A 24,975-nucleotide genomic window follows, 5' to 3' on the forward strand; every position below is an offset into this window, starting at 1 on the left:
GCAGCTGTGAAACTTTGCTTTTTTCTTGTTCCCTATTTTGTTTCTCACTTCTGAATGGTTTTCTCGAATTTCTCAGTTGCTGCTGAAAAGAATCGTTTAAAGGATTTAAAATGATTTTTTTCAGAGGTTTGATGGCTAAGACAAAACAGGTAAGTAAAAAACAGGAAACCAAAAAGAAGCAACATGAACAAAATGTTCTAGTAGGACAGAATACAGAAGTGGAGGCAGGGAGGTTCTCATTCGTTGACAAGGACCTCCTAGATTTTGCCCATGAAGAAGTGATGCGGCTGAAAAGGAAGTTTGACGAGCACATTAAAGAAATCACGGAACTCAGAGACACATGTGTCGAAAGAGTTCTAAAGTTAGTCAATTGTATCTTTTTGCTTCGTTCTTTGGTACAAGAAGTTGATATCTGATACTTAAGCTTTAATATTGTGTACTGCTGATAACTTATTATGAGTTATCGAAATATATTATCAATGGTTTATTGAGTCCTTTCAAAGATCTATAACGTCCAAAATTTTGCTACAAAAGTACCAAATCATGTTGTTTAGATTTTGTGACCGAAAATCATCCTTGCTGGAATGCGTTGTGTTAGTTGGAGTAACGACATGATTATCAAATTAAAACTGAGCAACTTAAAAAAACAAATAATTGGTTTTAATTTGGTATAGTATTTGCTGTATTTACGTAGAAATTCGGCGGAATCAGTCAGCGACGAAGAAGATGAAACTTTGGACTGCACCCTAACTGAGTTAGAGCCAACAACACCTACTTCAGAAACAGATGCCAGAAAAAACACCCAACCCTTGAAATCCACGGCTTCTAAGGGAGAAGTAAGTACGGTGGAGTCACAAAAGAGTAAGAAGCCTCCGGTTCCACCGATTGGATCCCACGTGAAAGCAGGAGGTAGAAAGCGAGTTTCAGCTGAAGTTGAAGGGTCTCAACTAAACATGCCTTTCTCTGCAGTATCATGTGAGTCGCAGATTTATCCCAAAAATATTCCAACACGAGACCAAAGTTTGGTTGAGGAATCGATCTTAATTCACAGGAGGTAAAACAGGCGATAATCAAAACAATTGTCATAAATAAAGCTAAAAGATTAAGTGTGGAAAGTATTCATACATTTTGACGGCTCCCTAAGTCTGACTTTTGAAGAAGCACAAAGTTATTTTATATTTCACTAATCGTTTTTCTTCTCTTTGAACATTTAATGTCATGGTACCAGGGTACTTTTAAAAGCGTTCTTGATGGATAATTTCTGTTGTAGCTTCCAAGAAGAGCAAGAAGCCTCCGAAGGGTTCCACGCGTAATATCAAAAAGGTGCAAGGTAGTGCGGGAAAAGTGAGTAAGAAAAGTCCGAAGGCCACAAACAGAGGTGGGAGACCAACGAGGCAGGCGGCGTCAAACGCCAGCTTAAGAATACGGAACTGTGAGTACTCGTTTACTGTTAAAGCCATTTTCCTGGCAGCTTTTTTGATTTGGTAATCAACCTGTTCGTGGAAATATATTTTTGTGACAGTCTAAGTAGCAATGACTGAATTTTATTTATTGCTCCGGCAATTGAAAACGGGGAGTATTTTTGTATTTGGGTGTGTTTTAGTTTTTTTCTTTGTTTCGACTCAAAATCAAGTGCCACAAATAATCATCGGACTGGGTGGCATTTTCAAGAACTTACTAATTTGAAGAACTTTTATTTGCAGTTTTATGATTATAGTCGGAGCATTCTGTGCTACTTGAACAGCAACCGGCTATCCTTGTATATTTTAGTTTTGTTTTAAAAGCAGAACCATTCAAATGCCATTTCGTAAATTTCGCAAAAACATAAAAAAAGGTCCGAAAGTAACTCATTTTTCATAGTTCATAAATATCAAAAAAGTTATAGAATGAAATGAGATCTAAATTGTCTTCTTTGTTAGATTCGAAAGGGCGGAAGGGATCTACACTGATGAAGGCAGAAACTTCTGTGATCGAAATTGACGAAGACACACTTGATGTCTCTACGGAGGAAGCAGAAGTCATTGTGACGGTGAAGAAAGCAAAACAAAATACATCTAACAGGCAAGGGTATGTGAAACGATATTATTTGATGAAGCGATAATGTCTACGTGCGTGTTTTATAACACTTTTGAGCAATTCAAACGATATGATTTTATATAAGTTCAGTTTTTTAATTGCGCAAGATCAATCCTCCAAAATGTGTTATCTAAGGATCTAACCATTGTTCGTATAACGAAGACCTTTGATATTAACAAGAGCCATGAACGTAGTGAATACTCTCAAATTGGTCTTAGTGATTTTTTTCAGAAAAAAGTCTTAAAATTCGCTCAGCTGATATTTTATTTTTCGCGGTTTGACTTCCGATTTCTTTTTTTTTAGTTCAATTAAGTCCTTTGTTAAAAGGAAGGCAAACTTAACTATCGAACAGCAAAAGTAAAAAGGTCACGAAAAGTGTGATTGACTTCTAGTTTCGAAAGTGGAATTTAATTTTCAGATTTCCGAGCGAATACAATTTTATCTAGTGATCTAGTTCGCTCAAATTCGTTTGATTTTATTTTAAATGTTGCAATCATAATTTGTTCTTGAAAATCAAAGAGATCTAAAGCCATAGTTGTTTTTCTTCGAAATTCGAGAGTTTCATAAAAGTGGTTAATTTTTTTTTGTTTCTATGCGTTCATGAATCTTTTCCAACTGTCTGTTGGCTATGTTTTTTGCTAATTCTTTTTGTCTTCTTGAGTTTTGACTGAAGCTCGGTCGATTAAATTTCGGAATAATGAATAAAGTGCTTAAAGTTGTGAGTGCCTGTGCTTATACAGTGACGTATATTGGTGCATTGCAAGGCTTTTTATTAAAAGACGATAAAGAAGGGTATTGCAACCCTGTAATAGACCTCTTTTCACATTAAGTTTCACAGTTTCTCGACTAATCAGATCTTTCTACACACACAGATATGTTTTGAGCTAGTTGGCCTTCACAAAATCCGGCCAGTGTGACACTTATTCTAGGTAAAAACAACTCCAAATTAGTCTTACTTTGTTTGACGTTTTTTTTATCTAGAAAGTGATTCTACCTAAATATTTTCGTCTGGCTGTTTCGGCCTAAAGGTTGTATCGGTTTTTTCGCTCATATTACGTCGTGTGAAGCGCAAAAACTTTTGTCGTGACAAAAGATAATCACTAAAAATGTTTTATTGCCCAACTTTGTCGGCTTAAGTACCGCTTCGTAACTTTTATTGCATTGGTAATTGCACAAGCAAAGCTTAGTGTCATCTTTCATTATCACCTTGTTTTTAACCCAAGTCTCAATTAAAAGGGTGCTTTCATTTTATTATAACATTATATCTGGTTTACTTTTGCTGCATAGCATTATATCTTTGTATCTAGTTTATTGGTGGCTAGTGTCTGAAAGTTGCTATGTGAACATGGCGCAGATGCTAGGACGGGTGACTCTTAATATCCAGGTCAGGGTTTTGATTACGGCACATAACAGGATTTTTATTAGTTTTATCCTTTTCCGTTTTTTCATTTTTTGACTCCTTTAGTTTCATTTGCCGTTTTTTTTTACTCCTTTAGTTTCATTTGCCGTTTTTTTTGCTTCTGTTTGCGAATTTGCAGTTTTACTTCTGTTGTAATGCACACATTTGTTTTTCTCGGCATGTTTTCTTCCGAATGTCTTTTTGATATGAACGCTTTGATAGATATAGCTATTCGGTGGCCTTTTTAAAACATTTTTCTAGCTTGCCATGCTATGTTAGTGGTGTATCACAATAGCTGTCAAATTCACCTTTGTCTCTGTGTATATATTTAATAATGGTGGCAACCTATTTGCTAAATACATTACATCAAATGAATAAATCATCTTATTTCGGTACGCGTTTTTGTGCGTTCTTTGATAATATCTTCGGTTCTTAATTATGGGATCTTGTAACACGTTTTTTTTGTAAAAAAATAGTTTGCAGTGGTATTTTTAACCCTGGTATCTTATGACATGGTATTCTGTCCTGACATCAATAAAAATGCGAAAAGACTCCTAAAAACGCTTTTTCGTTTTGAAATATTATCCTCCTTGCAAAAGCAAGGGTATAACAACCGGATGCTAGACTTTTCTCCCGTAAATAACTTATTCATAGAATGGTAAAAATAGAAATGTCAAACTTTGTCTTTGGTCGTTGCTTGTTTTTTCTTCAAGCTGTTTATTGAATTTTTTAAGCTCGTCTCACGAAATTGAAATTATTGCTGCTCTAATTCTCCTAAAAAGTACCTATCATGAACAATTCTTGAAAGTCTAAAAGCTTCAATAGCCATGAACGTGGTGAATACTCTGATATAGGTCTTGGTGGTTTTTCTTGCTGTTTTCTTTTTCAGAAAAAAGCTGGTTAACGCCAAAATTTGTTTTTTTTGGCGATTTGAGTTTTGATTTTTTAAATATCAGTTCATTTTTTTTGTTAAAAGGAAGGAAAACTCTTCTATTGAACAGCAATTGTCACGTAAATTGTGATCTACTTCTAGTTTGGAAAATAAATATTAATTTTCAGATATCCCAATGAAAGCTACATTTTGCTCCAGTTTTCTCATTAGGCTAATTTTATCAAAAAAAGTGTCGGTCATCATTTTTCTAGAAATTCAAAGAGCTTTGAGGCCATCAGTTTCTTTCTTGGAAACTTAAGGATTTTTTCAAAAAAAACAAGTCAATATTTTTTTCTATTTCCTTGACAATGTTTTTTGGTTGATTGTTTTTTTCTTTTGCCCAGCCATCGTGGTTATACTTTTTTCAGTGACCGGTTACATTTATCATTCAATTTTTGTAGCAGGTACATGAATTTTGCGCATTTGTATAATTTTTCGATGAATTGTCGGGAACAGCTGCATTTCGTTTTCATTTTTTCTAGCCAATTGTAAAAGTCGGTAGCCATTTTGTTGATAAACAAGTTTCAATTAGCTGGAAGTGATTTCGAAGCAGAAAAGACTTTCTGCTATCGCAAGCTTCTAAGTTATTTACGCTTGTGATTAACAACCGTTATGAAATCGGAATATAGACTTTTTAGTTTTCGGGTTAACTACTAGTTTAACAAAATCACTGAATCAAATGTGCAGCATTCAATTCTGCAAAATATACGTTCAATTTCTTGAAAAAATAATTTCTTGCGTAGAAAATTTTGATGACATGCTAAGGGACTACACTCGAATCCTGTCAGCTCCTGTTTTTTTTTAACTAAATTTTTAAGTATCAAAAAATGACCGTCTACTAGTTGACTGCTTATGTTTTGTCGGCTTTGTTGCCCTTTTTTACCTTTCTTGTGTTGTATAGTTTTTTTAATCGTAATTTAAAGTAGTTTTTGATTTTATGATGTAATTTGTAATTCTTACATTCGCTTAGAGCAGGTGTCTTGTAATCTGGAACTAGACTTTTTTCTGGTAAATAAATTTCTTACACGTTTGTAATTGAAATTGATGTTTCTTTATTAGCGAACCGTAGCAATTTTTATGCCCCATCGTATGTGGTCTGGAGGAAATGCAGTTGCCAAAAATAATGTCAGAGGTCCGAGTCCCGGCAGGATCTTGTTTTTTTTCAGTGTCTGAAATGAAATTGTTTTCCGGGAAAAAAGAGCAATCGGATTATAGTTTGTCGGCTTATGTTTTGTCGGCTTACTTGCCACCACGCAATTTTTTTGGGCTGTAATCAGTTTTAGTTGTACTTTCAAGTGTCGTTGATTAAGTCCTTTAATTTTTTAAAATTACTATACCTGACTGGTATATTTCCCGTTTTTCTTGGGTTTATTTCGCTTCGAATTTTTTTCGGCCTTACTGATTTTGGTTCTTGTTTTGTCATTTTAGTGAATTAGTTTTGCATCGGTATAAGGAGAAAAAGTGATTGTTCAACTTTTAAAAAATCATGTCAGCTGGTAGTATAAAAGTTAAAAGTTAAACTTTTCCATCGCTGAAAATTTTTTTTATGACAACCATTTCCTTTGGTATTTTTGTTTTCGGACCAACTGACATCTTACCACGTGTTGTTGTTTTATTGGACGCTCGAAAGGTACTTAAAGCTTTCTTAATGCTAGTGGTTTTTTTTCTCGTATGTTTTTCTGTGATCGAATCTTTCGTATTTCCAGTTTTTTTCATTTTTTCCAGTTAGTTATTGTTATCTCACTGATCATTCAGTTGCTTGCTATGTACGCTTCGCATCTGTGTAAAATATGCTATTGTTAGCCGCTTTACTCGCTCGAAAACTCAAAAGTTTTAAACCGGTTTCTCTCGACACTGGGAAGTTTTTTTGGAAATTTTCAAATGTTCGAACCACGACTAAAAGGGCGTTAATATGATGTATCACTCAACTCACTCTGAATATTATTTGTGGTAGCTGATTTTGCATGGAAAACAAAAAACTAAAACAAACCCGAATTCAAAATTCCTCCTTTTTCTTTGAAAAAAAAAACAAGTTTTTTTTTCCAAAATTAGTTAGCGTTAATTCGTTTTCGCGTTTATTTTTTTTCAATCAGTTCAGCGTTGTGCATTTTCCTACTCTAAATTATATAATAATATTGACAATTTAGCTTTTGTTTTTTTGCTAGTAAGGGAACGCCAACTTCCAAAGAAGCATCGTCGTCTGAACAGAAAACAGAAACTATAATAGTAGAAAATGATGAAGATGGGGAGAATGAAGAGAAGGAAATTGATGTAGAAGGTCAAGAGAAGAAAAAGAAGAGTAAGAGAGGAGGCGATCAGTGTCTCAGAAGTGGGTCGGGGGCAAAGAGGGACAGGGCGTCGCTGAAGGACAGATCAGACAGTTCAGGTCCGTCTGTTGATTAAAAGCTTTTGTGATCATAAGGAATTTTGACATTTTGTTTTAAGAGTTTTTTTATCTCGGCGTTTTTTTTGCAAGCTCATTTTCTGTACTTTGTCTGTTCGGCCTTCAAATTGTTCGTTCTCCGATAGGAAAAATGAAATGGTACTCGACGTTCAGTTGTAGTTAATTGATTTTCAGTGCTATGTGTTCAATTCATACTATCAAGATAGAATCAGATGGGATAAGATTGGTTAAGAATTTATATATTCTCGTATCACTAATTGACAACTAAGCAGTTCAATTATAAAAATGTTTTTTTTTTCATCGGGTAAAGCTTCACTGAACGAGGTGTCCAAAAACGGCGTTATTGCGAAGATCTATCATAATAGTGAATCTTCCAGGGGATCGAGAAGCAAGTGCCAAGAAACAGCAATTACACAAAATATCCAGCAAAAAGCAGCGGTCAGAAATAGGGGAGGATGTTGCTGCTGCTTCTGAGGAGGTTGTATCAGAGACTAGACTGAAGACGCGCAACATGAAGAGCAGATCAGTCAGAAATTCGAATAGAGTCAAATCAAAATCAAAGACGTCCAATGTTGCACAGCAAGGTAAGAGTTTTGATTTAAGCAACCGCTAAGCTGAAAGACCAATAAATAATCTTCAAATGAAACATTTTTTTGTCGTTGAATCGTCTTGTTTTGCAGCTTATTTCCTTTCCACTATCAAATGGCTCAGATAATTTGAAAAAAGGCTTGGAATTTTTAAGATTCGATGAACGTAGTGAAGACTCTTATATAGATCGTGATGATTTTTAAAAAATTTTGAAGGAAAGTCTTAAGATCAAATAAGTTCGCGCTCAAATTTAGTTTTTTTTTGCGGTTTGACTTTTGATTTCTTTCTAAGTTCAGTTCATTTCCTTTGTTGAAATTAAGGCAAACTCCGCTGTCGAACAGCAAAAAGGTGATTTAATTGGACTTTAATTTTCAGATTTCCCTGTGGAATTTAAAAAATTACCTGTTGATCCAATTTTCTCAAATTAGGTTATATCAAAATTCAAAGAGCTTTAAGGTAATCTTTTTTGGAATTGAAAAGTTCACATTTTTCGAAAAACAAGTCTGTTTTTTTTTCCCTGCGTTCATTGACTCTTTACCTCTTTTTCCGTTTGCTATGTGCATTTACATGATCATGTTTTATCTTTGTAGCAACAATCACGCTGAAGATTTAACGAAAATGGGTAAAAAACCAGGTCATTTACACTAAGGCAAATAAAAAAAATAGCTCGACTTTAGTCCAAAATGATTAAATTTTTCGAGTATCCCCAGCGGATTTTTTCAAAAAAAAGCTTGCGTTCAACGACTTTTTTCCAACTGTCTGTCTTTTGGCTATGTTTTTTCAAACAAATTTTTGGCTCATTCGCGATAATTTATTTGGGAATTTTTTTAAGATGTGGACTCAAATGAAGAAGCAATGGATGAAACGCCTGTGATTACACTAGAGACAGTCAAGTCGAGCGGAACGACTACGAAAAGCAACAAACCGAAAAGAAAGAAGAGCAAAAAGTCATCATCCATTCATTCTCACACTGATGAGAACAGCCACCCAGAAAGTTCACAGAAAGCCTCGAATGATATGGGGCAATGGGGTGACCGCTACCAACAGGTTTTGAAGCCTCTACTTACAAAACAAGATAAATTTTTCTCGAAAATTATAGTGAAAAGTGCCTCGGACTTGAAAACCGACAAAACAGAAACCCCTGAAGTCCAAAAACCGCAAGAAGAAAACGTAGAATCACCAATTGTTAGATCACTGAGATCTAAAACACCTTTGGTCGAAAGTAATGCGACATTTAATGTCAACAAAACTGTGAATCGTTTGACTGAAGATGCAGATGCTCAAAAGACTTTTGTCACGGGGAAGACAAAGCATAGTCAAGTGACTTTCCGAGAACCAAGTCGCGAATGTTTCGCTGAGCACGGAGACATGAAGCGATCGGGAATCTTCAGACCTGTCTCATCAATGCACCAATCCGACATTACAAGTAATGGTTTTAACGAGACTGGCGAAGTTATCGGCGGAACAATACTAAACTCGTTGTCGCGGGATGACACACCGAAACGGAAGTTTCCTGTCTCGCCCTTCATCCCGAACATAATGAAGAAAAATAATGTGTTGAAAGCTTGTATCGAAGAAGATGAAGATGAAAGTGAAGAAAGCAATTGCGAAATTTATTCGGCTAAAACTTCGTGTAAAGGGAACTACAGTCAATTTTCAAGCCCGCTAGTGACATCTTCGCAAACGAACTTAATTGCGGCAAATTTTCAAGCGAAGCCACCGCCGGTTGGAGGCTCAAAAATTGTAACGTCTTTTCATCATAAACAGTTTGCAGACAATCATAACACGTCAAATGCACACAACGCAACAAGAGTGAACTTCATGAATAATTCCCGTTTCATGCCTTCTCCACTGTCCAAGGTAATTTTAAATGGGTTTAAATTTACTCGTTTCTCCATTGTCCAAGGTAAATTATAATTTTAAATGGGTTATGAATGGAAAGAGCATGTATTCAACCTAAGTATAAGAGAATATATATAGGTGTCACTGAACGTAGTGAAGGCACTTATAGGGAGAGATTGAAGACAGGAGAGATTTTCACTTATATAGGTCTTTATATTGTTTTCGTATTTTTTCAGGATAAAGTCTTAAAATGCTGTAATAACTACCGAAGTGCATTCATACATATAAATGCATTTATGAGTGCACTTGATAATTACACTTACGAATTAAAGTGTATTAGTACGAACTTGCTTTTTTCCAACCTAAGTCGCAAATAAAAAGCTACTTTTGGTGGCGCTTTTGAATCAGTAGGCTGCGGTAGCAGTATAATATCATATGTGCTCTGACATTTGATTAGTAAACAGTTAACACAGCTGATGCATTTCTAATTCTTTAAAAATGAACCAAAAAAAAGCAATTTGTTTCAAACAGCAGTATAATGATAAAAAGCTCGATTTCAGAAAATTTTCAACTCAATGAATTTCTTTGAATCTCGCAGCTTTTTTGAAATGCATTATTTATTCATAATTTGGCTTTACCCTTTCCAATTTATTACATGCAAAATTGTGTCTTTTTGTATTTGTGCTACTTTTGCTGAATTGAATTGGTAATTTATTAGATTATGTAGCTGCGTTATTGGTGGCTAGCTTTTGGGGATTTTAAGCATCCGTGGCTTGTGCGTGAGACTCAAGTGCTAGGTTGCAAATTCGAATCCAACACGTAGCCGAGTTTTTGCTAATTCGAGGCTTATTTCTACTTTTTCTTATTTCACTTGTTAGAGCTGCTTGTTGGTCGTTTTCTCGCAAGTGTTTGCGAAGCGCAGCTTCGCTTCTGCGTAAAATGTGTTTGCTCATGTAATTTTGAGCTAAAAAAATTCGTCAAGTCTACTGAGTTTTATGAACACAATGTTGTCAGCTCGACGGGTGTTTGCTTTAGTATATTCGGCTTCGCTCGTGCTTCGTAAGTTTTTTTCCCATCCTAATTGAACATTAAATTGTTCTATTGCAATTGTTTCTCAAACTGAAATTCATATTTGACAAATAGAGAAAAACTTTCTAGCTTTTTGGTAGATCTAGGTTTGTAAAGCTCCATTTCGCGTCTGTATTTAGTTTTTGATAAAATAAGTAAAATTCACCAAGAAATATTTAATCACCAAATTTAACTTTAAAACAATGCATGCATAGCGATTGGCTGATATGGGAAGAGGGAAAATTTTCAATTAGAACCGTACAACGAAAAATTTGAATTGATATAATTTAGTTTACTGCTCTGAAATTTAGCTAATTCGGTTGGTTTTTTCAGACGGTGGGCGGTGGTGTGAGCAAGGCAACTCCACTGATGAAGAAGATCAACCCAATCACGTCTACTCTCACAGGGTGAGCAAACAATTGACTCAAAACACTCTCTTGATATTTTCATCCTCAATTAACCAAGACAAGAATGAAATTTATTACAATGCATTGACATTAGATGCTGAAATTAGTTGTCAGGCAGTTTGTTGCTGCGACCATTAAGTGGAAGCGGATTCAAGTGGAATATTTACCAGTATCGAGAAAAAGTGAATGCATTGCTATATGAATGAAATTTACCTGAGACTCGTCGTTCCTAACTTTGACTCGTTCATGAAGATTCAATTGATAAGCAACAAAAGCCATTATCACATGGGTTTATCGGCTGCAGATTTGTTCTCTTAAAAAAAAACGAGTCGAATAACAAAAGTATTTGAAAAAGTTGTATTTTAGGGAAATTTAAATATCAGTGATTTTTTGAAAATGCAGCTGATCGAAAAGAATAATTAATCTGGAGGTTGCATCAATTTTGAGAGACGTAGTTTAAAGTGGAACATACTGAAATTACGTATTCATATATGTTGCGTTGCTGTAGGTCCGGCCTTAGTGGATTCAAGTCAGTTCCTCGTAGTGGAGGAGGTCACATAGTGTCCAATGTGAAGTCCTTCTGGAACCCAGATCTGAACAAGCAGAAGCTGGAACTGCACTCCAAAGGGCAGGTCAGTCGAGAATAGGTCAATTTAAATGGCGATACATTTATAGATAAAAATTAAAATGAAAAATTAAGGCTCCCTAGATATTGATCATCTCGCATTCATTGTTACGACCATTGAAAATGGGGAGGGACTTTGTATTCGAGTGTATTTTAGTTTTTTTTTTCACGGAAAGTTAGGTTCCACAAATAACCATCAGAATGGGCCGAAAGATATGTCACAGTAAAGACTTTTGAATCGTGATTCGAACGAAATTCTAAAAAAAATCTAAAAAATACTGAAAAAATATGCAGCCTTTTTTTAATACTTGAATTTTTAAAATTTTTGTTCTTCGCTTTTTGAAGGCAACTGTGTCGATTACGCCTAAATCACTAATTTTCTACGCGTTTGTGTAGTTCTCTAATCACACCACGCCGAAGAAATGGCACTTATTAGGGGGGGGGGGCTTTTTTGAAGATATAGCCTCACTGAACGTTTTTGCAGCTTTTTCATTCGCGATGCCTCTGATACTATTATATTCAAATATTGCGATATGAGGTCAGGAAAAGTAACCTCGTGTTTTAGAAAGTTTATTCTGTGTATATATGTGTGGGCTCTTTTTGAGTGTGCCCCCCCCCCCCCCCCCCCTCTCCCTCCCACCTCACATTTGTCAATTTTATAGTGTAACGAGGAGTTTATAAGGCTATAAATAGCCAGACCAATAAAGTTTGCCTTCGCCTAATTAGCCCGCATGCCATTTTTTAACAATCGGACAATGTGTACAAAAATTTATTCATAAAAATTGCAGTTAGGGAAAGGAAAAAGAGCTTGTGTGTGAAATGAATGCATGTTTGTTTGTTTCAGCAACAGGAGCTGAAGAAGGCTGCGTTAGAGGAGAAGGAGAGAAAGCAACAAGAGAGACTGAGGCAGCTAGAGGAGCGGAAGAAGCAGGAACAGCTGGAGAGGAAGCGACAGAACGAGGAGAGAGCTCTCAAGGTCAGTCTCAATCTAACACCGCCCCCCCCCCCCCCATTCATCAGTCACTCAGGGTGTCCTGGGAAGTGTTGATTTGCTATAATTTAAACTAGCATCGATTTGGAACCAGTTTAGATGAATTAAATTGTGTATTCATTTCAAAAGCTTAGCAGTCTGGCAAGTTCTAACAGATTGCGAAGTGTTGCATTGTTTATTTTTATTGCGTTTAGGCTAAATTGAATATGGCAAACATGAACCCGACGGCAGCGGCCAAGCCTCCTACGAAGGCATCAAAGCCACCTGCTTCATCCTCTTCTTCAAATCAACTGACGGCAGCAGCATCAAATTTCAAGTCTACAGTAGCACTCAAGCTCAACAATTTTGGTAGGCCGTTGAAACTCAACAATTTTGGTAGAATAAATTGATGCTTCATTTCAGAGGCGGATCTAGGATTTTCTCGAGAGGGGGGTGGATTTAAAAAAAAATTCGACTTTTTTTAGGTCGACTAAATTGATTTTCTGAGCTCTGCCAAAGCACTATAAAGACTCTGTTTTGGCAAAATTTTCTGCGACGCAGGCAAAATTTTGAAAAAAAAACATACCAAAAAATGGGTTTTGAGGCACTTTTTGGAAAATTTTAACCAAAAAATTGCGTTTTTTCGGCGCTCCAACCCCCCCCCCAATTTAGAATTTTTTGGCGCCAAAGTTGCCTTTAGAAAAATTTCAGGGTCAGTCAGCCAAAAAGGGATATCTCAAAATAGTACAAAGGGGGTACCCTTTGGGTCGGGTCGAATCCCTGAAGAGGAAAGGTCCCCCTCGCTTCATTTTGTTGTAATTTTAGTTTGCTTGCTTTGTTGCAGCTAGCAGTAGTAGCAGTTCGTCGTCCTCATTGGCATCTGTTGGTGCTGGTGTTGTTAAAGCGAAGGGACTGCCGCCTTCAGTCTTATCGAGCAAGCCTAAGACACTTCCAGTGCCCAGATTGAGGCACATGTACTGCAAGTTGACAGAACTGGTACCTGACAATGATGATGACGAAGAGATGGAGACTGATGATGAATCGAGACCCAAGCTCCCAGTGCCCAAATGGGCGAAGAGTAAGTAGTATTTATATTAGCAAGAATGCTTCTTGTTTGTTATATTTTTTTAATATTAGGAGTGTTAGATGTTAGGAGTCATGAACGTATTGGATACCCTTATATACGTCTTGATAATTTTTTTGTGATGGATTTCTAGTTTCGATCAAATTAAAATATCAGATTACGCAGCGGAATAAAAACCTTGCCTAATAATCCAGTTTTTTCTTAAATGGGTTAATTTTATCAAAAAACAGGCAATAATAAATTGCTCTTGAAGTTCAAGAGCTTTTCGGTCATAATTTTTTGTTGGAAACTCGAAAATGAAGTTTATTCAAAAAACAATAAAGTAATTTTTATGTTTCTTTGTGTTCATTGACTCTTTTTACACAAGCATAGCTTGTGTTATAGTATGAACTTTCTTTTTTCCAAGCTAAGTGGTAAATAGTGTTGCGACAAAATGTGTTCATTTTGAAAGTGTTCATTTTGATCCAGCTATTAAGTACAGCCAATGCTAAGGATATTAACACAGACTATTATATTACAAATAGCACTTTAGCTTCAAGGCATCATGGAACCGTAGCGTAGAGGTAGGGAGAGACCAGCAGCAAAATAAGAAGGTTCGAACATGGCAGGTTCGGATGTTTTTAATGAACTTTTTCGTGTCCTAGTTTAAATGCGTCCGCTCTATAAATTGAGGCATGTTAGTTGGTAAATTTCTTTTTCAAATTGACTGGCACTGCTAATGCGTCTTAATTGGCTTGCGTCACTTATCAATTATGTACACTCATAATTGGCGTTCGTCACTTATGAAATTTTGTAGACTCAATGTTTTACGCATTCAGTTTTCCCAGTTGCGTTCGGTGATATTTTTGGTTGTGTATGCGAAGTGCAACTTCGCCTGTGTCCAATCACTGACTTGCTCTTGCTACAAAACGTCTGCTCTTTGAGAGCAAATTATGAAAAACTTGAATTTTTTTTGAAACGTAATCACAAAAATCATATCTTCTTGTTTTAACGGAGACTCGGCTATAAGATTTTTCCAATATTTTTGACACAGTTGTTTGATCTTCGCTTAGATTCGGAAGCGAAACATATATGTTATGTGGAGATCTCATATTTCTGAGAACTCAAAACAGAAACTGATTTTGATTGATCAAATGAAACTTTTGAATTTTAACTTAGTGTCTCAACAAATGTTTATCAGAATAGCTGCAACTAGTAGTACTGTTTTAGATATAGTTTCTGCGAAGTTTGATTGCAGAACTATAATGTCAGAAAATGGGATTTCTGATCACCATGGTGTGTTTGTTCAGCTAAACTCAGAATCAACAAGCGATTCAAATGAAAACATCTAAGTCAATTTTAGAAAACGGTTTTTATTGAAAGATGAAAACAAATGGTTCAATTTGGGCCTGGACAAACTAATTCAGGAAAATGTGACCAAATTTCAATTTTTAAATGCAGAACAGCTTGATTCTTTGAATGAACTTTTAATTGAGAACTTAAGTTTTTTTTACCCATTCAAACAAAATTTGTTTTTTGTTAAATACTGGATTGATAATGAAGTGAAAAATGCTTGCAACGTTCAGACAAAACTACTTAAAAGACCATAAATTTGAAAACGGAAGACTCATTAATCATTCTGATAAAACATTTTCAGAAAGTTAAAAAAATTCATTTGAAAAAAGAAAAAAGATCTCCATGCCAATATATTTAGTAAAGAGACATCACTATCTACAAAAAGATTTTTGTGATTTCAACAAAGAATGAGACGCAGAAATCAATCTTAACATTTTGGTTGTGTCAATTGGTCCAGAACTGGCTAAAACAAACTTCAACGGAACTTGTGAGGTTTCATAAGTGAAAATAGTCTGTTTCGATGTTTCTTTTTGAATTTGACAGTCTAGAAGTATTCGAATAAAATAAGTGAGGATGATAATAGAACCTCAAATGTTGTCTTTAAGAAGAAAACCAGAAGTTTTCCCAAAACTTAGTGATATCTTCAATACAACTGTGAACGAAACTTATTATCCAAACTGTCTAAAAGTTGTGCCTTTTCATAAAGCAGGCACTCGACTAGTGTGTAGCAATTATCGAACAATTTCTCTCCTTCTAACTTTTGCTTAACTTTTCAAGAATTTATTCAAAAAGCGCATGGTAAAGATTATTAAGTTTTAAAAAAGTTATCGGTCGAACAGATGATTACAGAACAAAAGGTCAACAGTTGATGCCATAGCTGATCTCTGAGCGGGTAAAAACAGAAAAAGTTTTGTATTTTGTATGTTTTTAGATCTGACTAAGGCCGTTGACACAGTTGATCATTCAATTCTACTTGCAAAATGCCAATTGTATGGCTTAACGCATCCTATCCTGTTCACTTTCTAAATTCTTATCTCTGATAGAAAATAGTTTGTTTGTAATCAAGATTACCATCAGTCAAACATGTTTGCCATCGTCAAACATGGAACTAGTCAAAACTGGCGTCCCATAGGGGTCAGGAATTTCCTGCTCTATTTAACTGATCTTCCTGAAGCAGTAGAGAATTCTGGTTTCATTTTATTCGCTGATGATACAAATCTTCATAGAGAATCGAAAACATTGAAAGCGATCTTTCACAAATTTCAAAATGGATGGCACGAACAAATTGACTTTGATACAGGGAAAAATAGTTCCTTCAATTTAAATGGAACAATCGTTTTCTGGAGAAAAAACCAAATGTCTAATACTTGGGTGTAATCCTTGACCAAGAAGTTAACGAAAAATTGTAATAAATTTATCTCATAGTTATATAAGTTGTACTTTTAATTTTTAAGCAATATATTCAACCCATTTATCAGTACGCTATTGATACAGGGAAAAACGACTTTGATACAGGGAAAAATAGTTCCTTCAATTTAAATGGAACAATCGTTTTCTGGAGAAAAAACCAAATGTCTAATACTTGGGTGTAATCCTTGACCAAGAAGTTAACGAAAAATTGTAATAAATTTATCTCATAGTTATATAAGTTGTACTTTTAATTTTTAAGCAATATATTCAACCCATTTATCAGTACGCTATTTTGATTTATGGTACTGCTAATAAATTCAAGTTAAATGTTCTACAGCGTCAGCAGAATTTTTTCCTGCGAATAATTTAGGCGGAACAGATTTGAAGAAGAAAGAACTGTAAGACGAACCGAAAAATTTTGTTCCTTGTGTAAGCTACACAAATATGAGATTTTAAACGTCTCATTCAATTATAAGGTCTGAACATGGCAGCGAGTTACTTAACAATTTCATGGAGACTTTGACGGAATTGCTTCTTTAGAAGTACGACTCTAGTGTCTAAAACAAAGCAACAACTGAGGATAAATAACAAACAAGACTGCTCGTATCAGGGCGAAGCCCTGAATGTTCCGACTGCCTATTAAGGTTTATGGAGCAGTAATAACATTATAAAATTAAATGTAATAAAACAAAATATATATTTTTTTCTAAAATTTGAAATTTTTCATAAAAATCATCCCCCCACACGCTATATAAAGTACAAAAGGATAGGTTTCGCCACTTGTAACAAATCGATTATGGCAAATAAGCTTTCAACCAATTTGGAACGATTTCTAAGACGGATTAAATCTCCGCTTACGCGTTAATAGCGCGAAATATATCGCGCGTTAATTGTCCCAAATTAATCTTTAAACCCCCATAACTTAACGAAAAATGATCACAGGTGAATTATCTTTTCAAATTTGAGCTCAGGACAACGATACCTTTCGAATGATATAAAAAATTTTCGTCAAAAATGGCTAGTTAAAAAGTCGAAATTTGTCTGAAGAAAAAAAAAGACACCCCGAGCACAAATATTCCGTTACTTTCGTATCGAAAGTTGGAACAAAAATGATTATCTGTACGTACGCGTAAACTATTCAAAGCTCTGGCGAAATTTAACACGAAAATTTTATCGCAGTTTATCGAACTGAATGAATCAGATTTGATCAATTTAGGAGACAACTATATAGTTGGTTCGGAACTTTTCACAGATATGTATTTAGATATGTCAAGTTACGATGAATCTAGCTGCCTGATATGTCTTTATGTCTTTGACTTGTATTTTTTTGACAAAAAAAATATTTTTTTTTTGAGCATTGCATGTTGTTATCCTCTTTTTGTCTTTTTAAAAATGGCCAGATATTCATATAGTTTCAAAGTATTAGAAGCAAAAATGTTTTCAGAATTTAAATAATTCGTGACAAACATATGCTTCTCGAGAATTGGAAAGTTCGTTCGCGGCACTTTAAACAGGCTGGATATCCTTCAGTGTCCGCTCAAGCTGGTGCGCCTGGAATGTTAAACTATAAAGTTTCGTACATTTTTGTAGAGCGCATAGCATGAAAACATTTATTTGATAATTATTCTGATTAATTTTGATTATTATGATTATCATTATGATTGTCTGTTGGCGTTCCTTATCGTTCTGCGCTGAAACTGTTTTCTCAAACGAAGTTTGAAAATCATCCGCAAAATTAAATTGTAAATCTTTATAAATGGCTGGCTGAGTTGAGTAGTATCAAATTAAAATTGAGTTGCAGCTTTTTCATCTTTTGCAGATGAAGCATTATTCGATTGTCGTTTGAACGCCGAATTTGTTATAACAATCATGATCAGCAGCACAAACACGCCAGTGAAAAGGGCGTAGAAGTTTGAGACGATACTCCACGCAGGGTATTCGGCGTAGCTTTTTCCAGTGGTCCTTGCCACAAATTCGTTCATACGTGGGATACCGGTCATGACAGTAACAAAGGCCATGATAAAGGTCAATGCTCCTATGTAATGGTGCAGAGGCAGCAGCTTCTGCTTCATACTGTCAGAAAACTAAAACAGGATTTGGTTTAAGGAAAATCAGGTTGTTACAACTGACATTAGAAATATCATTTATTTTTTGAGTTCCTATTTTTCTCGCTCAACTTTGTATAAAAAGAGTTAAAAATAGTCAGAAACATCAACTAAAAAATTAACCGAGCCTACAAAAATACTACAATAGTTGATGATATTTTCCACTTTTTCTGGCAACCACGATTATCTGAAAAACTATCATTCATGTCTGCCTGTCGTTAAATCGGATATACATGTGTAAGAAAGCAAGAAATTGTTTCATATCTTCTGATACCATTGAAACGATAGAACGACTCTTGCGTTGCATGACAAAACGTAGCTTTGATTTGATTCTTCATACTAGTAGTAATATTTTTACGTCTAAGAGGATAACTCCGTTTCTGGTTCATGTAATGATCAAGAAGATGAGAGAAAAGGTAGTATAAAAAAATTACCGCTGGCGTCGCAAAAGTCACCAGTCCGAATGCGAACTCGATGAAGAATAAGGCGATGGTGAGGACTCCGTACCAGGAGTGTGAGCTGTACATGTCATTATGTCCGAACACATTCTTCATCCGCACCGCACTGTAGATGCCCAGGCAGATAAAGAAGATGACTAGAGCATGGGCTACTCCGTGCAATATTTTGAGCATCAGTCGAGGAATCTAAATGTCATCAAAACATTGTAGAAAGATTTGCTATCGTCTTACAGTTACTATATTTAATTCATATCGCCCTCAATATTCATAAAGCGATTGAAAATGAAAATGAATTTCAAGGCTGAAAATGAAAATGGTTTTCTCAGTTGTTCAATTTGCCAATGCAGAAATATAATAATATGTTCAATGATGTCTTTAAAAAAATACTGCTCCTCGGGGATTTTTTTTTTGAATCAAATACAACCATTTGTATAAATAGAACACATAGTGGTATGAAATTTTCAAAATTACAAACAGGAAGCGCACTGGAGAATCTGAACACGACAATTGAGTTTCCGAAGAGAAAGATCATCCCAGTTTGCATGAAAATAAGATGATATGAGAAGAGAGCTGAGTCATCTTTGTGAAATGAATATCCCTCGTAGTATTTGTCTAACCAGTGCACGAGTAGGGCCAAACTGATGATACCGCAAACTTCAGCCAGCGTGACCAAAACTATAATCAGCCGGTTGCTCCCAATTACTTTTTCACTTAATGGTTTTCCTTCTTTTATGTCAGACATGCCAGAACTCTCGTTTTATAAAAACAAAACGGATTGTTGAATAAAGTCTGTATTTAGAGTTGCTCTTAAGTTTAAATCAGAACGAGATTATTCAAAAAGTTTTTCTTTAAAAGACGAAAGTAAGCTGATGCAGTAACTGGATTAATCAGCCGTAACAGAATTGACGGCAAAATCAGCCTGGTTCTGAGTCTAAAGTAGTTGCTTAATTAATTAGCTAGAACATAAATTTACATTCAAGGCTGGAAACACCGCAAATTTTCGTCACGCCTTCAATTAATACCAAAATGAATCAATTCTGAATGTAACATTGAGTTTAAAAATTTACTTGAATGATCTTGACTAGCCATTAAATATATACAGATATAAAGGCAAAAGATCTTCATGTTTTAAAATCAGTTTTTTTTGCTCAATTATTAGTTACTGTAGACTTTTTCGACCTTTGCATAGAGAATGCGAAGTCGATGTTTGAGTTTGGTTCAATGCTTGGTTAAAGATAATCAGCATGATGAGTGCAGCTAACGAGTTCTATTTAACCTCTAGATACCCAAATTGCCCCTACCCAACAATGATAACATCTGAGTAACTACCTACGTAGATGATCTAACAGTCACAACACCAGATGTCAACATCAAAATATTACAGAAATAATGAATTCATATCTAAAAAGCTTCAACAACTGGGTTAAGATCAGAAATCTTTCTCTGTCAAAAGACAAATCAACAACATCTATCTTTTCAACATAGACTTTTACCTTGAAGCAAATGTAATGGTCGATGGTAGAAAACTACCCACAACAGGCAACCAAACAATTGTAGGAGTTACTTTTGACAACCTGCTGAACTTTCATGAATCTTCCAACAAGACCTGCGAGTAACTCCGAAAAAGAAACAATATTCTCAAAAAACTTGCTGGCACAACCTGGGATTTCTCCAAAGAAACACTCAATACCCTACAAGGCTATTGGGAGAGTGTCTTGAACTATTGGGCTCCCATTTGCAGTATATTACCACTTATCAGCAAACGAAAACAAACTTGACCGGAAAACTAGTTGTACACTTAGAGCCGGGTACTCGACACATCTAAAAAATTACTATTGCAGACTGAACAACAGTGTTCCTGGCATCTACCCAAGCTGATACATAGGGCCACACACCACCGAACTCTTTAATTGCCGAGTACACCCTACCTCCTTTAAATTCGAGAGCTTATGGAGAGTCCCGAAGAAGCTGCCAAACACTTGCAGCTTAACACATAACCTCAAGAAACGGGACTTTTTCTCAGTTCTCCGCGCCAATTAAAAAAACTCGCTTAAAAGGAGCATGGAGTTTTACTCAGTTTTTCGCATGCCGAAAAACCTGGCCCCTATAACGGGCATATTTTTAAAACATCAAACCTCCCTATTGGGCGTGCTATACAGAGAGGCGGTGTCGACACCAGCCTGCAGACGCTTTCCGTGTAACAGGTGGTTCCTCTTCTACGTCGGTTTTGCCGCTAGAGGCCCTGGGGAAACTGCAGTGTTAGATTTGACAAGACGAAGACCAAATTTAAATGAACATTCCCTAAATCTCTTCAACATAATCGATCTCCCCAATTCAATCAGAAATTCGAATCAGAGATCGATGTAGCTACAACAACTACAACATGTGCACTCAAATGCTCTGTGTAATAGAGCGGAGAACTTTGAGAGGGTGCCATACTCGGCTTATTGGGTGTTGTTCTTGCTAGTGGAAAATTGAACGCATGTATTCATTTTGGTCAGTGCGGTCAAGATGGTGATCAGGGTTACGATAAAATTGACTGATCCAGAAGCTGATGTCGTAGCATTAGAGTCTCTTTATGGTGCCGGACAGCACAATGGTTAAGTTTAGAAAAAAAAACAAATTTCGCTGGGGATAATCTGACCTTTTTTATTTTAAATCTCGGTTCCCCTGAAGTATTCGTTCAACGTGTGTGAGTAGCTTGACTTTAAACAAACTTTAATTTGCCCCTTGATCGTGTCTTGGTTGGAGCCACTGCACATCGAGGTGTTGGTGATAATTTTTTTTTGTATTTCGTTAAAACCAAATTTGAGTAAATCTGTTAGCCAATTACTGATTTTTTTTTCGTAGTTTCGTCTTTATTTAAAAATTATAAATTATAGATAGTAGCAGTTATGTCCATTAAAAAGCTGTTTTAATTAATTTGAATATGATTTAAACGCTTAGTCTACTCAATCTAAATAACAGACTTCAGTTTGAAACAAATAATTTAAATTGATAGAATTTTAAATTTTTTCAGCAATTTAATTGAAATTTTTTCAAAAATCTGTAGGAGTCGTACGGTTGGAGTCGTCACTGTTTTTTTTTCAAGAGAAGTTGGCAAAACAGAACATTATAATTAAAAAATTGAAATTTTTTTTGATTATTATAAGCATTGACTGGCGAAGTGAATTTTAGAGTTTTGAAGACTCTATTTAAGACGTTATGGTTTTTCTCAGTAAAAGATTTAAAGTGCTCTAATAACTAGCAAAATGCATTCATACATATAACATGAATTTTAACGTTCAATTCAAATTCACGTGCTAAAAGTTAGGTAAATTGCAGATTAAGTTAAATTCATTTCTCAGATTTCTCGTAACAAAATATACCCACTGATCCAGTTTTTAATACTCTTATTTAAGTCTTCATGCTTTTTTAAAGAATTGTTCTTTTAAGGCTCAGTTCATTTCCTTCGTTGAAAAGAAGGCAAGCTCCTCTTTTGAACAGCGAGTAATTGCCAGCTTGGGACAACTTATATGCGCGACGTTTTAGCGCGATATTTTTCGTGCTATTTTTCGTGCTGAGATTTAATCCGTCTTAGAAATCGTTCCAAATTGACTTGAGGCTTGCTATTGGGTCTATTTAATAATTGCTTAATGCCTTATAGCTTCTTGGTACTTTACATAGCATGTGGTGGTATGATTTTCAAAAAAGCTCAAATGTATTTTTATTTTCATTCGTGAAAGCTCATCATTTTTTTAAAAGCGAACACTGCTCCATAGACCTGCACAGGCTGTCGGAAGCTTTACGCCTTTGACTTGATACGAGCGCTTGTTCCGGTTTAAGTTCAGTTCATTTCCTTTGTTAAAGGCAAGGTAAACTCTGCTGTCAAACAGCAAAAGTGTCAAGGTCACGAAAAACGAAATCGAAGTCTTGTAGAAATTCGAATTAATTTCCAGATTTCCCAGCGTGGAAAATTTTTTTACCTGTTGATCTAGTGTTCTTAAATGGGGTTATTTTTAGCACAAAATGTTGATGATATTTTTTCTAAACAAAACCTAGCCAGTATGTTTTTCCGTTTAATTGCGTTCATTGACTCTTTTTGAACGGTCTGTTGGCTATGTTTAAACTGACTCCATTTTCTCTGGAAAAAGAAAGGCAAACTCCACTATCGTACAAAAGTGTAAAGGTCACTAAAAACGTGATCAAGTTCTAGTTTCGAAGGTGGGCTTAAGTTTTCAGAATTCCCAGTGAAATAAAAATTTTACCTTTTGATTCCATTTTCTCAATTTAGGTTAATTTTATCATAGAATTCATAGAGAAATAAATTATAGGAAAATTCTCTAATAACTACAGAAACGCATTCATACATAGTAATGCTTTTATGAATGAAAGTAGGAATATGTGCACCAGAGTTCAATTCAGGTTCTTTTTTGCTTGAAGGCAGACAAAATTTGCCCTTCAGTTACAAAAGAAAAAATGGCGCAAAAAACGTGATCAATTTCTCTTTTCGAAAGTGGATTTTAATTTTCAGATTTCCATAGATTTTAATTTTTTATTCAGTTTTCCCAAATTGGGTTATTGTAATCGAAAGTGTCAATCAATAATATTTCTTGAAATTCAAAGAGCTTTAAGGTCATACATTTTTTTTTGATAATGGAAAGTTGAAGTTTTTTTGAAAAACAAGTGAGTCTTTTTTGGTTACTTGCGTTCATGGACTCTTTTTTCCAATTACGTTTTCTGTGTTCACTTACGTGATCATGTTTTTCTTTTTAGAAACAATCACGCTCGAAACTTTACGAAATTGGCGTCAAAAAGCACTCCCTTTAAAACAATTGCTTCATTTTTATCCTAACTGAATATATTTTTGAATTTCCCCAGCAGAGCAAAAATTAACTATGAATCAAAATTATTCCGATTGGGTTAATTGAATAGTTTTTATAAAATGTTCATTCAAAGTTCAATTAAGCTTCTGCTCATTGAATGTGATGATTGTTTCAGGGAAAAGTATCTTCCTTCTGCAGAAAAACCGAAGACTAGTCAAGAAAATCCGAAGACTGAAGTTTGCGTACCAGCAGGACGTTTACTTGCCCTCCCTGTTCAACGTGAACAAGCCCAGATACATGCAGAGGCGCAGTACGGCCATTTGGGACCCAGTCGTGAACGCCAAGCCAAACGACTCAATATCCTTCATTGTTGATTGAATGAGTGGATTTAGAGTTATTGCGTACAAAACAGAATTATCGGGTCCTATACATTAAAATATACAGTAAAATTGGGCCAATTCAAATCTTAAGTAGTCTGATAACTTAGCTTTTTGGTTGAAAGGTCGAATATAGCTTAACAATTTGAAAAATCGCACATTTTCCCTAGAACTGCAGCTTGTCAAAATTATATCTGGCCCGATTAGCTTGTAAGATGTGTCGGTACCGAGAATAAAAGAGTGCTACTAATTCAGAATCGATTAAAAGTTAGATAATTTCAAAAAGACTATTCAGTTCAAATTATTCAGACCAAATTTCATCATCTCGACTTTTGAGTCGACAATTCACGCAACCATTCATGCTTAGATGTTAAACTTCACTCACGAGGCTTTAAGTTTGTCATCTTGTCGGTGCAATAATTTTTTAACCTTTACCATGGGTAATGAAATTAGGATTTGAGTCTTATCTTGTTTGCTTTTTTGAGTTTTGCCGAAAATATTTTGTTTTACCTGATGCAAAATAAATTGTCTCTGGTTTTTAGTGTCTTGATTGTGAAAAATTTTGATATGTGTCTTTGTTTTATTCAGATAATACAACCAACTCATGTTATGTTTTTGATTTAGTCAATTTAATTTCGTATCCGTTTTTTTTTCTGTTGCGGAACCGTAGAAAAGTTAACGATGAAAAATAGGCTTATATGAATAAATCTGCCACAGACAACTCTAATGTGTGAACAAAAAAGGGATGACCATGAAAGACAGCCCTGCGCTCTCCTCACAACCCATAGAATCATCAGAGGGTTCTTGTTTACGAAACTTTTGATTCGTGCCTATTTTTTTGAGAGTGATGAACGTAGTGAGTACTGTTGATTGTCTTGGTGATTTTTCGTTTTTTTTTCAGGAAAGTTTAAAACTTCATTTTCTTTGTTAAAAGGAAGAGCAAAATCCACTATTGAACAGCAAAAATGTAAAGATCACGAAAAACGTGATCGACTTCTAATTTCGAAAATGGTTTTGAATTTTCAGAATTCCCGGTGAAATAGATATCTTTCCTTTTGATCCAGGTTTCTCAAATTGAATTGATTTTATCA

General features: G+C 35.2%; 3 protein-coding genes across 3 annotated transcripts in view; 2 read left to right on the top strand and 1 right to left on the bottom strand.

Moving 5' to 3' along the window:
• Window positions 1-24,975, top strand: part of LOC134838964 (proteasome activator complex subunit 3-like) — a 78,003-nt gene that overhangs the window by 43,266 nt on the left and 9,762 nt on the right. The window lies entirely within an intron of this gene.
• On the top strand, window positions 129-24,529 carry LOC134839642 (uncharacterized). The gene is made up of 13 exons (XM_063855259.1): window positions 129-361; window positions 695-975; window positions 1,271-1,432; window positions 1,920-2,067; window positions 6,572-6,792; window positions 7,188-7,394; window positions 8,231-9,258; window positions 10,642-10,715; window positions 11,224-11,347; window positions 12,185-12,316; window positions 12,526-12,679; window positions 13,155-13,388; window positions 23,683-24,529. Exons 1-13 carry the CDS (start codon window positions 132-134, stop codon window positions 23,883-23,885), a joined length of 3,198 nt encoding a protein of 1,065 aa, XP_063711329.1. The 5' UTR covers window positions 129-131; the 3' UTR covers window positions 23,886-24,529.
• LOC134840346 (putative transmembrane ascorbate-dependent reductase CYB561 homolog) lies at window positions 17,906-19,860 on the bottom strand. Its single transcript, XM_063856109.1, has 3 exons — window positions 19,178-19,860; window positions 18,679-18,888; window positions 17,906-18,223 (listed from the first exon to the last, which is right to left on the bottom strand). The coding sequence occupies exons 1-3, from the start codon at window positions 19,442-19,444 to the stop codon at window positions 17,924-17,926; spliced, it is 777 nt and encodes a 258-aa protein (XP_063712179.1). The 5' UTR covers window positions 19,445-19,860; the 3' UTR covers window positions 17,906-17,923.

This window comes from Symsagittifera roscoffensis, chromosome 2, assembly GCF_963678635.1.
Source record: "Symsagittifera roscoffensis chromosome 2, txSymRosc1.1, whole genome shotgun sequence".
NCBI lineage: Eukaryota > Metazoa > Xenacoelomorpha > Acoela > Convolutidae > Symsagittifera > Symsagittifera roscoffensis.